The 15,416-nt window shown below is 37.7% G+C and overlaps 1 protein-coding gene across 1 annotated transcript; it reads right to left on the bottom strand.

The window, feature by feature from the left end:
• Positions 1–12,366: 12,366 nt before the first annotated feature.
• Positions 12,367–13,753, bottom strand: LOC141653217 (glutathione S-transferase U9). The gene is made up of 2 exons (XM_074460906.1): positions 13,303–13,753; positions 12,367–12,938 (listed from the first exon to the last, which is right to left on the bottom strand). The coding sequence occupies exons 1-2, from the start codon at positions 13,624–13,626 to the stop codon at positions 12,573–12,575; spliced, it is 690 nt and encodes a 229-aa protein (XP_074317007.1). The 5' UTR covers positions 13,627–13,753; the 3' UTR covers positions 12,367–12,572.
• Between the last annotated feature and the right edge of the window lie 1,663 nt (positions 13,754–15,416).

Here is a 15,416-nt window from a genome sequence, read left to right as displayed (position 1 = left end):
GAGCGTCATCAAAACTTCACTTATTCTTTAGAAACTCTGTTTTGTGTAAGGTTTCAATTTTCAAATGGTTCCAATCAATGTAGCTTTCATTGAAGAGCAGAAGATACTGAAGCAAGTTTTAAAGATTCGGAAGGCCTGAGAAAAGCAGGCTGCTTTGAGCTTAACTGTCACTGATCTTATGCCTTTTCGAGCATGGTTTTCTCTAAATTCCTCCCTCAAATTTTTTTTTCGTCCCTTTCTCAATGGCCACCTCCGGTGTTACCTTCCCCAATCCTCATGACACTAACACTCCCTTCATCCTCGTCAACTTCTCAAGTTGTACTCAACTCATCTCTCAAACTTATCAATCCTGGAAAACTCAAGTCAGTGATATTCTCTTTGGCTTCGATCTGCTGAAATTTGTCAATGGTACCTATCCCTTGCCTCCTGAAACTCTTACTGCGGCTGATTCTAAAGTCACGGCCAACCCCGCTCATGCCTCGTGGAAGCGACAAGATAGCCTCCTCAAGGGCTCTCTCCTTGGCACTCTTCACCCGTCCATCATGCCTTTGGTACTTAAAGCCACCACCTCTCGCGAGGTTTGGCAAATTCTGGAGCAAACCTATGCTAACCCCTCTAGGGGTCATCTCATGCAAATTAAAAACCGTCTGAATAGCCTCACAAAATCTGACCTTTCTACTGCCGAATACATGCAGGCCATCACTACTTGTACTACCGAACTTGCTCTTCTTGGCAAGTCCTTAGACCCTGAAGATGTAGTCGAACAGGTTCTTCGTGGCCTCGACTACAAAACATACCAACCCGTCATTGACGCCGTCCGTGCTCGTGACAATCCTATTTCCTTTGAGGCCTTACACGAAAAGCTGTTCAACCATGAATTAAACCTCAAACACAATAACCCATCTTCCCCCACTTCTCCTACCACGCCTGCTTCTGCCCCTAACACCTCCGCTGCCTCTCCCTCCCCTCCCCCTTCTCCTCCTCCTCCTCCTCCCCCTCCTCCACCTCCTCCTCGTACTGTCACTACCCGCCTTCAAAACAACATTAGGAAGCCCAGTCCCCGCTATGCTAATAACCTCGTTGTGCTCAATGACTCCCTCTCCCTCCCCACCACAACTAAACAAGCCTTACTTGATACTCGTTGGCGTGCTTGTGACACCCTCATTCATTGCGGAAAAATAAACACGTAATTCTAGAATAAAACTGCATGGATATGTTTGTAATAGGTTCATTTGGGTAAAAACCTGTAATTTTTAAAACCTGAACCTGTTATAAAAGTATCCAAATGGGAAGGTGTCAAACATGCAAGGTCTAAAATAAATCTCATAAATAAAACATCGCTAAAGTCGCGAAACAAAGTTATACAACCCAAATATGAAAAAGGGAGACATATGTCCCTAAAAAAAGTATATGACATAAAAAGTGTTTAAGGGTCACAATAAAATAAAGCCAATCTAGGTCCCAAGGTTACTTTGCTCGCTAGCTCGTCCATGTACCCCATATATGCATCACCTACCTGTCAATCGCATTTTATACAAATACGAAAGCCACAGTCAGTGGGGAGTAACTCCGAGTCCTCCCAGCCACGAAATGTCATGATTAATATAACATGTAAACATAAGAATGTGAATATGAATAACACATAGCCTTAGCATATAGATGCTAGACAATCATGCTTATCATGTGAACAACAATATAACAACACATAGTCCTAGCATGTGAATACTAGACCGACTCATACTACACTATCATGTGAATCACATAACATCCAGGAATCCAAACTCTATCAACCATAGCCGGCTTGCATCCCACCTTCTATGATTCATAGAATCATCAAACAAGAAAGGACAATATATCTAGAGACAGGCATAAGTTCTTAGGACAGTCAATAGTCACTCTGTAACTCGAGTCTATACCACGAGGTTAGGTAAACACCCTAGTCCTAAACCTGCACAGACCTAGCGACATGCGGAAAATACCGCATCCAAGACCCATGATCACACACATGAGTACCCCTAAGGAGTCCACCAAAGGGTTGGCTAGTACTTAAGCTGATCACATACTTCTAAGAGTACGTCAGGAGGTCATGCCCTAACTTGGATATAAACCCACCAAGCTAAGACACAAAGGTTATTAAGCGGTGAACATATACTCGTCAAAGACTATAATGGCCTATCTATGACGAAGGCCGAAATACTCACCTAGGACCTAGTCCCAGCTTGAATACTTTAGCCCGCACCACACAAGACAAGTAGGACACCCAATTAACCATAAGAGGGGCAAAGAGTCCAAACTTGCACACACAAATGATCATACACACCCTAGCATATGAAAGGCTACGCAAGAGTATATTCAGCTGACAATCCAACAATATCTCCAATATCAAGAATAATCCAAATTCCAGCTAACCAACAGTACCATAATCCATGAGAACAAGCTAAAATGGCAAAGAGGCAACAAGACTCAAGCATAAGGCATCCAAAGCATCCAACAACCAACATGTGAAATGATAATCACAAATATCAAGGCATTAACCTAAAACATCCAATAACAACCAATCTCCCCTCAAAGACAAACCCTCGACCCTAGTCCCGCGACGGGTCATTGGTCAAATCGAGGCTGACCGGTTTAAACCTAGTTTGACCAAACTCATTCGGTCAAACTGGCCCAGCTCAGAGTCTTGGTCTACTTTGGCCCAAATCACAAAATTCATCACAATATCATTCTCATGCCATTTCCAATTTCTATCATGCGAAAGACTATCAACATAAGAAAATATATTCCAACCTACAAAATAACTAATTCCACAAAATTCTCGCATAATAAAATAGCATAAATAACCGTCTCACACAAGGGTAAACTTTTCTATAAATTTTAATCGATAAAACGACGCCATTTACTCATACGGACTCCGAATTAAGTGATTCAAGTGGCTAAATCACCTAATTTTTCGATGCCGTTTAATCTGTCATATTTTTGGAAACATTGGAAACCGTCTCGGTCCAGTACTGACGCGTTCCAGCCACAACACGAACTTGCCACAACACATAATTTCTCATCCAAATTTGTTCCAAACAATAATATACAAATGGGTAACATAGATTAAACATAAGCATACTCATCTTACTTCATTCATTTATTTATCAACAAGATCGTCTCAAACAACAACAAACAACAACAAACGACAACAAACAACAACAAACAACAAATACAACTACTAATGTGACATTAATTCGTCGAGTAACTCGGAATAGTTACCTTAAGCTAGCAAAGAGACAAGTAATAACTTGAGAAAGCTTCTAAAACCCAAAATTACTCTTCATCTTCAACAACATATGAGTCACCTAACTCATCTTCAAATTCTTCACCTATAAGAACAACAAAAACACAATTATTAAGCTTAAATTGGAAACCCTAAAAAAAAGTATCTTAAACAAAAATTGGGGGAAATGAAAATAAAGCTTACTAGTAGATGAGGATTGAAGAGAGGATTCCAAATATATAATTTTTATGAGATTTGGTGGAGAAATGAAGGATTTATGGTGGATTTAGGGATTGTAAGGAGGATTTTTAGTGGGTTTTTGGTGTTTGAGAGAAGGAGGAGATAGATTGAGTTATGCAGGAAATGAAAATTGGAAGAGGGGACAAATGGAGGGTAGGTGGCCAGCCAAATGCATGGGGAGATGGGTCATTTGTTTACGTTTTGGTTCGTTTCGACGGAAATTAGAAATATTCGTCGAACGCGATTTCCGAGAAAATTAAAGTTCTTAAACACGATTTTACTAAAAGATTAAGTACTCATATGCCCAATATCCAAACTTGTTTACCCAACGACCGTAAGAAATGGGAAAATCCCAATTTTACGACTTTTATCCGAAATCTATTTTATCAAAGAAAAAGGTTTAAATATAGTTTAAATCACTTTTAAACATTTCTAAACTATCAAAAATGATTACATTTCTTCAAATTAAAATAAGATTATATTTTATCAAATAAATTTTATTTCAAATAAATTAATATTAAATTAAAATAGATTAAAATATTACTCTTAAAATATAATAATGGTCTTCAAATTTACGGGGTGTTACAATCATCCCTCCTTTTAAGAAGTTTCGTCCCCAAAACTTAGAAGAAGGAACATTGTATATATGTAGGTCTATCTCTTTAAAATCAAGTAAACAAAATCTTCAAAATATGAACGTATGAAATATAAGTGTCTTTTCAATGGAACGGAATATCCTCGTCGGCCGTCCAAGAACATCAACATTCCAAATCAAAGACATAAAAATATATATTTTTACACCAACAAATGAGAAAACCAATTATCGGACGTCTCCAATAACGAGCTTTACCACTCATTGACGTTAAAACCAGTGGAAAACATTAAAACATTTCCAAAAGTCTTTAGTTTGAAACTCTATAATAAGGATAATAACTCCACTAGCTATGACCAAACTCTAACTACGACTTTTAAACAACTAGGCAAGGACTACTAACGCGGAGAGTATTTAAGAGAAGGAGAGGAACACTCGAAAGGATAGCTAAAACTCACAAGAGTAGATAAAGGAAAGAGAATTACCTCACGAGAAAAGTTCGGGATATTTAGCTAACATAGAAGATTCAGGCTCCCAAGTTTCTTCTTCGACATTTCCACAACGCCAAAGGATACGAACTAGGGGCACCACTTTGTTTCTAAGTTGCTTGTTTGCTCTTTCGAGGATTCGGATCGGCCTTTCTTCCAAAGTCAAGTTAGGCTCCAAATCTGGGATTTCTTCTTGAATAACATGGCTCGGATCACTAATGTACTTCCTCAACTGAGATACATGGAAGACATTATGAACCTTGCTCAAATTCGGGGGCAACTCTAAACGGTAAGCAACGGGACCAATCTTCTCAAGCACACGGAAAGGTCCAATGTATTTGGGACTCAGCTTTCCTTTCACACCAAACCGTTTTACCCCTTTCGTGGGTGATACTTTAAGGAACACTCGATCACCAACCTCAAAGGCAAGTGGTCGACGACGGACATCGGCATACGATTTCTGTCGGTCTTGAGCGGCTTTCATACGCTCTCGAATGATCTGAACCTGATTGATGGTCTCAGTCACCAAATCGGGTCCCAACACATGAGCATCTTGGACTTGGTCCCAACAAATAGGACAACGGCACTTCCTACCGTACAAAGCTTCATAAGGTGACATCTTGATAGAGGAATGATAACTATTGTTGTAGGAGAATTCGACAAGAGGTAAACATTTCTCCCAAGAAGTGTGGAAGTCTAAAGCACAAGCACGGAGGAGGTCCTCTAAAGTCTGGATAGTCCTCTCAGTCTGTCCATCTGTAGCGGCATGAAAAGCGATATTCATCAGTAGCTTACTACCCATGGCCTCTTGCAAAGCAGTCCAGAAACGGGAACAGAATCTAGGGTCACGATCTGAAACTATATCCTTAGGCACTCCATGGTAGCGTACTATCTCCCTCACATAGGCCTCAGCTAGGACATCTAATCTCCACGTCTCCTTGATAGGTATAAACCTAGCACATTTGGTCAATCGATCTACAACCACCCAAACCGCATCTTTTCCGCTAGCAGTCTTAGGTAAAGCCATCACAAAGTCCATGGAGATGGACTCCCATTTTCAAAGCGGAACATCCAAAGGTTGTAGCAAACCCCCGGGTTTCTAATGCTCAATCTTCACTTTCTGACAGGTAAGACACTTGCTAACATACTCTAGGACATTAATCTTCATCCTAGGCCACCAAAAATATAATCTCAAGTCTTTATACATCTTGTCACCACCAGGATGAATAAAGTAAGGAGAAAGGTGAGCTTCATCAAGGATCTTCTTCCTCAACTCGGCTACTCTCGGAACATACATCCTACCTTGGTAACGAAGGTATCCATCACTATCCACCACACAATCCTTAGCTTGCCCAAGTTGGATTTTTGCTTGAATGGACTTGAAAGTAGCATCCTCAGGTAGGCAAGTACGGATCTCACGGTAAAAGTCGGGTTCTGCACTCAAGGCACTAAGATAGTCAAAGTCCTTCCCAACAAGGCTTATCCCTAACTTTTGAAATTCCGTGGTAAGTTCATCAGGTAACACGCGGATAGTGCTGAAAGAGTGACTAGTCTTCCTACTCAAAGCATCGGCCACCACGTTTGCTTTCCCTTCATGATAAATCAACTCGGCATCATAATCATTCACCAACTCTAGCCATCTTCTTTGCCTCATATTCAATTCTTTCTGGGTAAAGATACACCTCAAACTCTTATGATCGGTATAAATGCGGCAATGAACTCCAATAAGATAATGCCTCCATGTCTTCAAGGCATGTACCACGGCGGCTAATTCAAGATCATGAGTCGGATAGTTCACCTCATGAACCCTCAGTTGTCGAGAAGCATAAGCAATAACCTTTCGGTTTTGCATCAAGACACAACCTAGGCCATGCTTTGAAGCATCACAATAAACATCGTAGTCCACACCATCCTCAGATAAGGTCAACACCGGAGCGGTAGTCAACCTAGTCTTCAACTCCAAGAAGGCATTCTCACACTCATCGGTCCACACAAACTTAGACTCCTTCTTCAACAATTGAGTCATCGGTCTAGCTAACTTAGAGAAATCTTTCAAGAATCGACGGTAATAACCCGCCAAACCGAGAAAGCTTCGAATCTCAGTCACATTTTTCGGACTCTTCCAATCCACAACGGCCTCAATCTTAGAAGGATCTACCATAACACCATCTTTGGATATGACATGTCCGAGAAAAGTAACTTGATGCAACCAAAATTCACATTTCGATAACTTAGCATACCACTTTTGACGATGTAGAATGTCTAAGATGATACGGAGGTGTAGGGCATGTTCTTCATCATTCTTTGAGAAAATCAAGATATCATCAATGAACACCACCACACACTTATCGAGGTACTCACTAAAGGTACGATTCATTTGATCCATGAAGATAGCAGGAGCATTAGTCAATCCGAAAGGTATCACTTTAAATTCGAAATGACCATATCTCGTACTGAAAGCAGTCTTAGGAATATCGGACTCACGAACCGGAATTTGATGATAACCCGATCGGAGGTCAATCTTGGAAAAAGTAGAAGCCATTTGTTATGAGAAATAAAAGTGGTCTACAAAACAAAATAGAAGGAATAAAACATTTGTAGTTTTCAAAATAATAATAATACTCGTAAATTTTAATTTAAACAAGTTTTATAGCATTTATCTAGTGACCTCTACCCAACTTGATAAATGATTCCAAGATCTAAATTCATATTAACTTGGGCACGGTAGGGCCGATTCATCCCTTATCAATATAACTCGGTGGATTAACGCTTTAATCGATTCTACTTTTAGAACTCTTGGTCGATAAAATTACATTAATATTTATCTTTAGCCCGGAACACATGCGACTACGGTCACGAATACTTCCGTTGAGCTCAATCCAAATTTCGAATAAAGGTGTCCATGATCCAAATCCACATCAACTTGGGCACGGTAGGGCCGATTCATCCCTTATCAACATGAATTCGGTGGATAGACATTTATCACCCACTTCCCCTACGTAACAAGGTTTGTACCCCGGTAGGGCCGAGCGCACTCCCTCATGAAATAGGTTTTCATGGTTTCTACTTTTTGGTAAGGCTAAGTCTCAATTGTTTATTTTAGCGAGAGGTCATGTCAATTTATTATCTATCACATTTTAAGTGAACTAAAGCGGTGAACTACGATAATTGTAATTGACACGGTTGATAAACTCGATAAAATGATAATGCATGTTTTAGTTATGGCGATTTAGCGATGCATGCAACATATAAATAAAATGCAAAGTATAAATAAAATCCTAGTACGGCCTTCCTAAAATAGTATATCTAATAAACTATTACTAATTCGGAAACCAACTCCTTTAGTCCCTTGAACTTCGGTCTTGGCACGTATTTCAAGGCAACATTCTTTGATGGATCGCCTTCTCGAGTGGCACCGTCTTCAAGAAACTCCGGAATAAATAAATTACATAATTTCCTATTATACATTTGTAATTAAAATAAAATAAATTTATTAAATTACAAAACGGTGATACGAGATCACAATAATTACAACCGAATCGATATTCCCATACATTTCGGGTAATACCAATTAAAACTAAGGTCATACTAAGTAAAATTACATAATTCAAAAATTACATAAAATTAAAATATGACAATCATAAATAAAATGCAGCATTATAATATGTATGAACATGCCCAATTTTATGCTAAATCGCCTTTAAGGAGCCAATATCATATATTAATCGGTTTTTACGGATTTGCGTGATTTAACCTTTTAAAAATCACAATAATTACATAAAATCATATTTATGTACAAGTTAATTACCCTAACCATCTTAGGACTCAAAATTAGTCTCCACTAACATTTGACAATAATTAACCTAGATTTCTTAATATTGTTCATAAATGGACCCAAAATACAAAATTATGTCATAAATTTCAAATTAAATCATAAAAATTTCAAATAATTTCAAAATTTGAAATTTAAACTCATGAACATTCTGGAAAAATACCATGACACTCATAATATTCAAAAACTTAGGTTAAAAATTTCGAAAATTTATCGAGAAAAACAATGTTGCGGTTTATCGGATTTATCAATTTTGACCCTAAAAATATTAGAAAAATTATATTCATCAACTTTTCACTTTTACATCTGAAATATATGATAAAATGCAACATGTGACATTTTTCCTTAGTCAAGAAGTATGTTTTAGCATTTTTACTAATTAAAGTCACTATTTATGTGATTTTTCATCAAAAATTCATAAATCATGCATAAAGACTTCATTATAGCCAAATATTTTACACACATCTTGTAAAATTGCATGTGACAACATACTAAATTTTCATGACCATATTCGAAATATAACTCATATTAACCTATTTAACCATTTAAATACGATTTTAACTTGAAAAATCCATATTTCGAGCAATACACCTCATTTTATTATGAAAATTTACAGGCCATCAGTAGATAATATATATGAAAACATATCCAAAAACCACTGAAAAAAATCAAAGTTTAGCTATTTTTAGTCCAAAAATGACATTTTTATCAATAAAAATCACATTTTAATGCCATTATTATATAAAATGAACAATAAAATCCATAAATAAACCAAAATATCCTAAAAATCACTTAGGACCAGAAACTTTTAACATGCAAATATATTTTAAGGTTTTTCTTCATAAAACTAATTTAATTAGTTTTGTATGTTAATCATATAACTCGGAAAAACTATAAACCGATTTGCATGCAAACAACCTAAGGCTCATGATACCGCTTGTTAGAAATAATTAATATCATTATATAACATATTCATATATGTGACATTTAATTTAGTCATAAAATTAAATCTAGATCTTATGCATGCAAACTTGAACAAAAGTAGAGAAGAAATCATCATACAAGCTTATGGATTTCGGTTTTTGGGCACAAGTGAGTTCTCCTACTCACTTGTTCATGAGCTTCCTAATATTGGATGAACAAGGACTCAAGCTTAGAATCCCTCCCAAACATTTATACCCAAGGTGTTACTCTTAAAGATTAGTAATAATATGATCTAGTAATATTAATAATCTAGCTTGAAAATGACCCAAAATATTGATTTTGTCTCTTGTCAATTCAGCCAAGAGGAAGGAAATATATGAGTATTTCTCTCTCTAAACTTCTCTAAGTTTTTGGTTGTATGAAAGAATGAATCATACACTAGTGAATATCTTAGTGTATGTATCAATAAAAATAGTAGAAACCCTTGGCCTTTTCTCTAGGGAAAACCGGGTATGGGGGGGTGGCAAGGGCCAATGCATGACCAAGATACTCTTCACAAAAGCAACTAGGTGTGCATGGCTATCAATTAGGTTTAATGATTATGCTTCTTATATAACATAAAACATAATACAAACCCCAACCCTCCCCATATAATTTCGGTACATATGTTGTAAAATGGAGAGTCCATTTTACAATTTATTTGTCAATTTGTCACATGTAACATGTTCCATTACATAATGTGTATAAAATGTATTTTTAACAATTAAAAATCAACATATTAATAAAATATGTCACTTATAAAATTAACCTAGTAATTCATAATCACTTGTACCGTAATGGGTTTCCGAATCATAAATTACAACATTCTGTATTTATAATAATTTATTCATTCCGTTTCAATTGTTTCCGTAAACAATAATTTCATCTAAGTAATGAAACAATTTAATTACTTAATCCGTATCTTATTTAATCGAATTACAATAAGACACGTCAATTATACTCACAAAATCGTCCGGCAATTTTAAGCAATTTAACTAACCCGTATCGACATACGATCAATTAAATAATCAATTAAGAGTGTCACCCTTTAGGTATGACCTAAGGGGATCAATTGATCACCACCGTCGCACGACAGTAATGTCAAACTCTAGTCAGCCAATCATTACCGATATGTGTGGACCAGTTGACTGTAAAATATTACTTCCCACATGTATTCTTAAATATGAGATTTAAACATGTGATCATCATGATCGACAGTTGTGATCGCATTATTGTCGGAGGACACTTGTTCCAACAGGAACAACCACCTGGTTTTATCGACCCCGCTCACCCTTCTCGTGTGTGTCACTTGTCTAAAGCAATTTACGGTCTTAAACTAGCTCCTCGAGCTTGGTACAATGAACTCAAGTCCTTTCTTCTATCTTACGGGTTTCATGGTTCCATTGCTGATCCGTCACTTTTTATTCTGTCAAAATCCCCTACTCCTCTCTACTTATTGGTCTATGTCGATGATATTGTTGTTATTGGTCCTAATATTGCGTCGGTTTCGTCCTTCATCAGTACAATTTCTGCTATTTTCTCTCTTAAGGACCTCGGTCCACTATCTTATTTTTTGGGTGTCGAAGCTCACCCTACGCCTACTGGTCTTTTCCTTTCTCAGTCTAAGTACATTTACGATTTATTATCACGACATCACATGCTTGATGCAAAACCGTGCTCTACTCCTATTTCTGGTGATGTTTTGCTTCGTGATACTGGTTATACAATCTCTAATCCTACTGATTATCGATCAATCGTTGGTGGGCTTCAGTATCTGTCTCTAACCCGTCCCGACATCTCTTACGCTGTCAACAAGCTTGCTCAATTTATGCAGTCACCTCGTCTTCCCCACTGGACTGCTTTGAAGCGCGTCTTACTGTATTTAAAGGGTTCCATGTCCTCTGGTCTTATGCTTCATCGTTCTAGTCCGACTGATCTACACACTTTTTGTGATGCGGACTGGGGTGGTGACAAGGATGATTTTGTTTCTATCACGGGCTGTCTTGTTTATCTCGGTCGAAATCTGGTTTCCTGGTCCTCGAGAAAGCAACGTGCCCTATCTCTTTCTTCTACTGAAGCGGAGTTTCGTGCTATTGCGAATACTACCACTGAACTCGCCTGGGTTCAATCTCTACTTACCGAGCTCCTGGTGTCTCTACCTTCTCCACCTACTGTGTTTTATGACAATTTAAGTGCTACCCATTACTCGGCCAATCCCGTCTTTCACTCCCGTATGAAACACTTGGCATTGGCTTTCCACTTTGTCCGTGATCGTGTTCAAGCTGGCTCCTTGAAGGTCCATCATATCTCCGGTGATGATCAATTGGCTGACGTCCTTACTAAGCCCATTGCTCGTGCCCGTTTTGACTCATTGCTCTCCAAGATTGGCCTTGTCCCTGGACAGTCCATCTTGCGGGACCGTGTTAAAGATATTAATTCCCATAACTAATTGTCTATATCTTTTGTAATCTTGTATATCTTATTGTATCTTTCGTTTATAGTATTTGTATCCTTGTAATTATCTTTTCTAAGATTCTCGACTTGTTCTCCAAGTCCTTACCTTTGTATATATACTCGATGTAATTGTCATTGGAATTCAAGTTAATAATAATACAATTTCTACAATATATTGGTTGTGTAATGTTATTGTACAACTAACCGTATGTATAACCTTGTGTGTTATATGTGAATATTTCGCATTATCTTAATTTAAGACTGTCTTGCAGAAGACCTACTCAACAGATAGACTCTGTGCCTCAGTATTTTATTGACTTTGTTGTTCTTGTGTCATCTACTATAACCCTTTGGTCAGTGTGCCCAGAAAAGTAGCACCAACATCATACTTCCCATATAGCTACAGGCCTGCATTAATCTGTTAATCATGACTTACAAAGCCGAAGATGTTTTAGTCTAGTTGTAAAGGCAGAGAGAATATATGGCAAAAATCCGGACATTTACTTCCAAACTCTGCTTGTATGGTTTCAAATGGTTCCAATGAATGAGCAATCGATGTTTATTTCACAATCACTTTAGCCAAATACAGTCGAGATTCTTATTGATACAAACATGATCATTTTACAAAATCGGACTCGCACTACTATTGATAGAAAATATCGATCAAAGTCAACAACATCTTATTACCAAATCCATATGAAACGATATAAACAAAGGCGGATCACACGCTGTTTGCTCAAATCAAACTGATGGAGGAACTTTAAAAATCATGTGAAGAAGGTTGACAATATCATCATGAGGAGGAGTACTTTCTTTGATCATAGGGAGGTCCATCATAGCATTAACCCATGCATATATAAGAGAATGCTTATGTGGGTCCAAAACCTTGACTCCTAAAACTTGTTCTTGAGCTTTATAAGCACCCAAAGTAGAGATTACTTGGATGTCAAGGAGCCCTAAACTCTTGATTTGTATTGAAGAAACATCCTTCGGTATTAAATCACCCATTTCTTGCTCCATAATCGTCATTTTCTCGTGCAATTCATCTAGAGCCTTTTCTTGTTCTTCTTCACTACTCTTGAACAGTTTTAATACACTTTCTAGCAGCTGTATGCATCAATGTTTAGCCACAGTTTAGATAATTTAACTCGGTTTTGTTTTGGAGAATGACAGAATGAAGTTATCCCCCCTAAATTGACCGCGATCTTAGCTTCTTATGCCTTGTTCTTTTAGACTTAATTTTGCTGAATTTTTCTGAACGGAACTTAGATTTGAACTTTTCTGAACTAATCCTAGAAGGAGTGACTTTAAGTCCAAAGAACAGAGCCTTATTTTGTCAAATTGTAGTGAGTCAATGAAATTACTATGCTATTTTTATTATGGATAGATCATGAGGTTGTCTCATATAAGAATTAGTGAATTCAAATAAGTGAAACTACACAGTCTCAGGAAATTTATAAGGAAAACATACCTGGTTTTGTAAGAATCCGGCCCAGAACCGAACCCTAGCTCGTTGAAACGGATCTTGAGGAAGAAGCTTTGGAGCGTGATCCGGCCACACCTCGTCGATATATTCGAGTATAACAAGGGATTCAACAATAGGTTTTCCATTGTGTACAAGAATTGGGATCTTCTTGTGAATTGGGTTGTATTCAAGCAAGGCTTGGCTTTTGTTCATCAAGTCCTCTTCAACATACTCATAAGGTATTCCCTTAATCTTTAGGGCTAATTCTACCCTCTTTGAGTATGTACTTGCCCACATTCCATGGACCCTTACTTCCTTTTCCTCTTCCATTTTTTTTGCTCTCTGTGTGGATTAATTTGGTTTGGAGTTGTACATTATTTAACTAGTGCTGGCTGTTTCGTCATCTGATTAAATTAATGTAAGCTACGGTATTATTTTTCTGACCGACTATTTTTAGAGGTTTAACACTTGGCGAAGTCAGGATTTGTCGTCATGGGACGAAAATTCATAGGAAGGGTGACTTGGTGTTCCTGTAAATTGCATTGAATATTTACAGGTCCACATCAATACATCATAACAGATTAGATTCATTAGAATATGGTCCAAGATAATGACCAATTTACCTTGGTTATGCATCATTTTAATACCAACAGTCAACCGTGCTTATCCAATATCCACACACGATAACTACAGGAGAAAGTGGAAGGACTCTAACCCTAAGACCTATTATGCACCGGACATCCATTTCCAATTAGTCTTATGTAAAAATAGATTTCAAAGTAACCGGCCGTATTAAATGGGTAAAAATAGTGACTAAAAATCACAATGAACGTGTGTTAGGCCGCCTTAATTAAAGGTGGCAATCGGGTCACTAGGTTAGTCGGGTCGGTTATGGGTCGAGTCAAAGAGGATCGGGTCATCTCGGATTCGGTCGGTTAAAATCTTGTCAGGTCATCATCGGGTATAAGGTGGGGCCTGGTGCAGTTCGGGTTAGTATCGGTTCAAGTTATTTTATCCTATTTAATTAATTTTGAATGGTTAATTTCATGTTAAAACAATGCATGGATGAATTAAATTTATGTTTATGTGAAAAGAATCAACATAAATGTCAAATTGGCCTTATTTGCACTATTATAAAGATAAATGAATATTTTATCCTATGTAATTAATTTTGAGTCAATATTAGGCCACGGGTCGGTTCAGGTCGTTTAATAGATGGAACAAATAAGGCTGCTATCAGTAATCGATTTAGCCTCGGTCCGGGTCGATTTCGGTTCACTCAATTTTCAAGTCTTTTGACACTACAACAAAAACGCGCCATAGTGACGGCCATACTGACTGAAAAAACAAGCCGTCGGAAAACACGGGATACTGACTGATATATGACGGAATTTCCGTCAGGATTCATTCCTGACGGAGATTCCGTCGGCTATATTTGGCGTGGTGACTAAATCAATGGCGCTAAAATACATCTGACGGAATTTCACAAGATTATTTTTTTCGACGGAAATTCCGTCAGATGCCTCTCACACTCAGCAGTGGAGGACAGCTCATAAAAAATTGGGTCACATGACGGAATTTCTGTTAGATGTACTAGATATTTTGAAAATATTGTGCATGACAGCTGCCACAATAATTGACCAACTGACGGAAATTCCGTCAGTAATTTAGAAATCCTGACGGAAATTTCGTCAGTTGGTCAATTAATGTGACGTGTATAAAGATATGCATTATTATTCTCGATAAAGTAGGCCTCGACGGAATTTTCACAAGAAAATAGAAAACACGGCATTTCGTTAGAATTTCTATTTAACTGGCGGAATTTCCGTCAGAGGTCTCTATTATCTGAAACACGCGAACATTTTCAGGTCACTTTACCAAAATTTCCCCCAAATCAATTAAAATCGCCCTAACCCTAACCTCCTTAACACCCGACACTACCACCACCTTCCTCCACTTCCGGCGCCACTACCACCACCACCAACACCACCACGCCGTCGCCGTCACTATAAAGTAATTATATTTGTCTTTTCTTCATTTCTCCTTTCTCTTTTTCCTTTTTTGGGTTTTTATTTTTTTTCCACAGCCACCCCTAACCACCACGCCGCCGCCCCTTGCTG

The sequence above is a fragment of the Silene latifolia genome, chromosome 4 (assembly GCF_048544455.1).
Source record: "Silene latifolia isolate original U9 population chromosome 4, ASM4854445v1, whole genome shotgun sequence".
Lineage (NCBI taxonomy): Eukaryota > Viridiplantae > Streptophyta > Magnoliopsida > Caryophyllales > Caryophyllaceae > Silene > Silene latifolia.
Note: the sequence above shows the minus strand (reverse complement) of the source record. Positions and strands in the feature narration are given on the sequence as shown.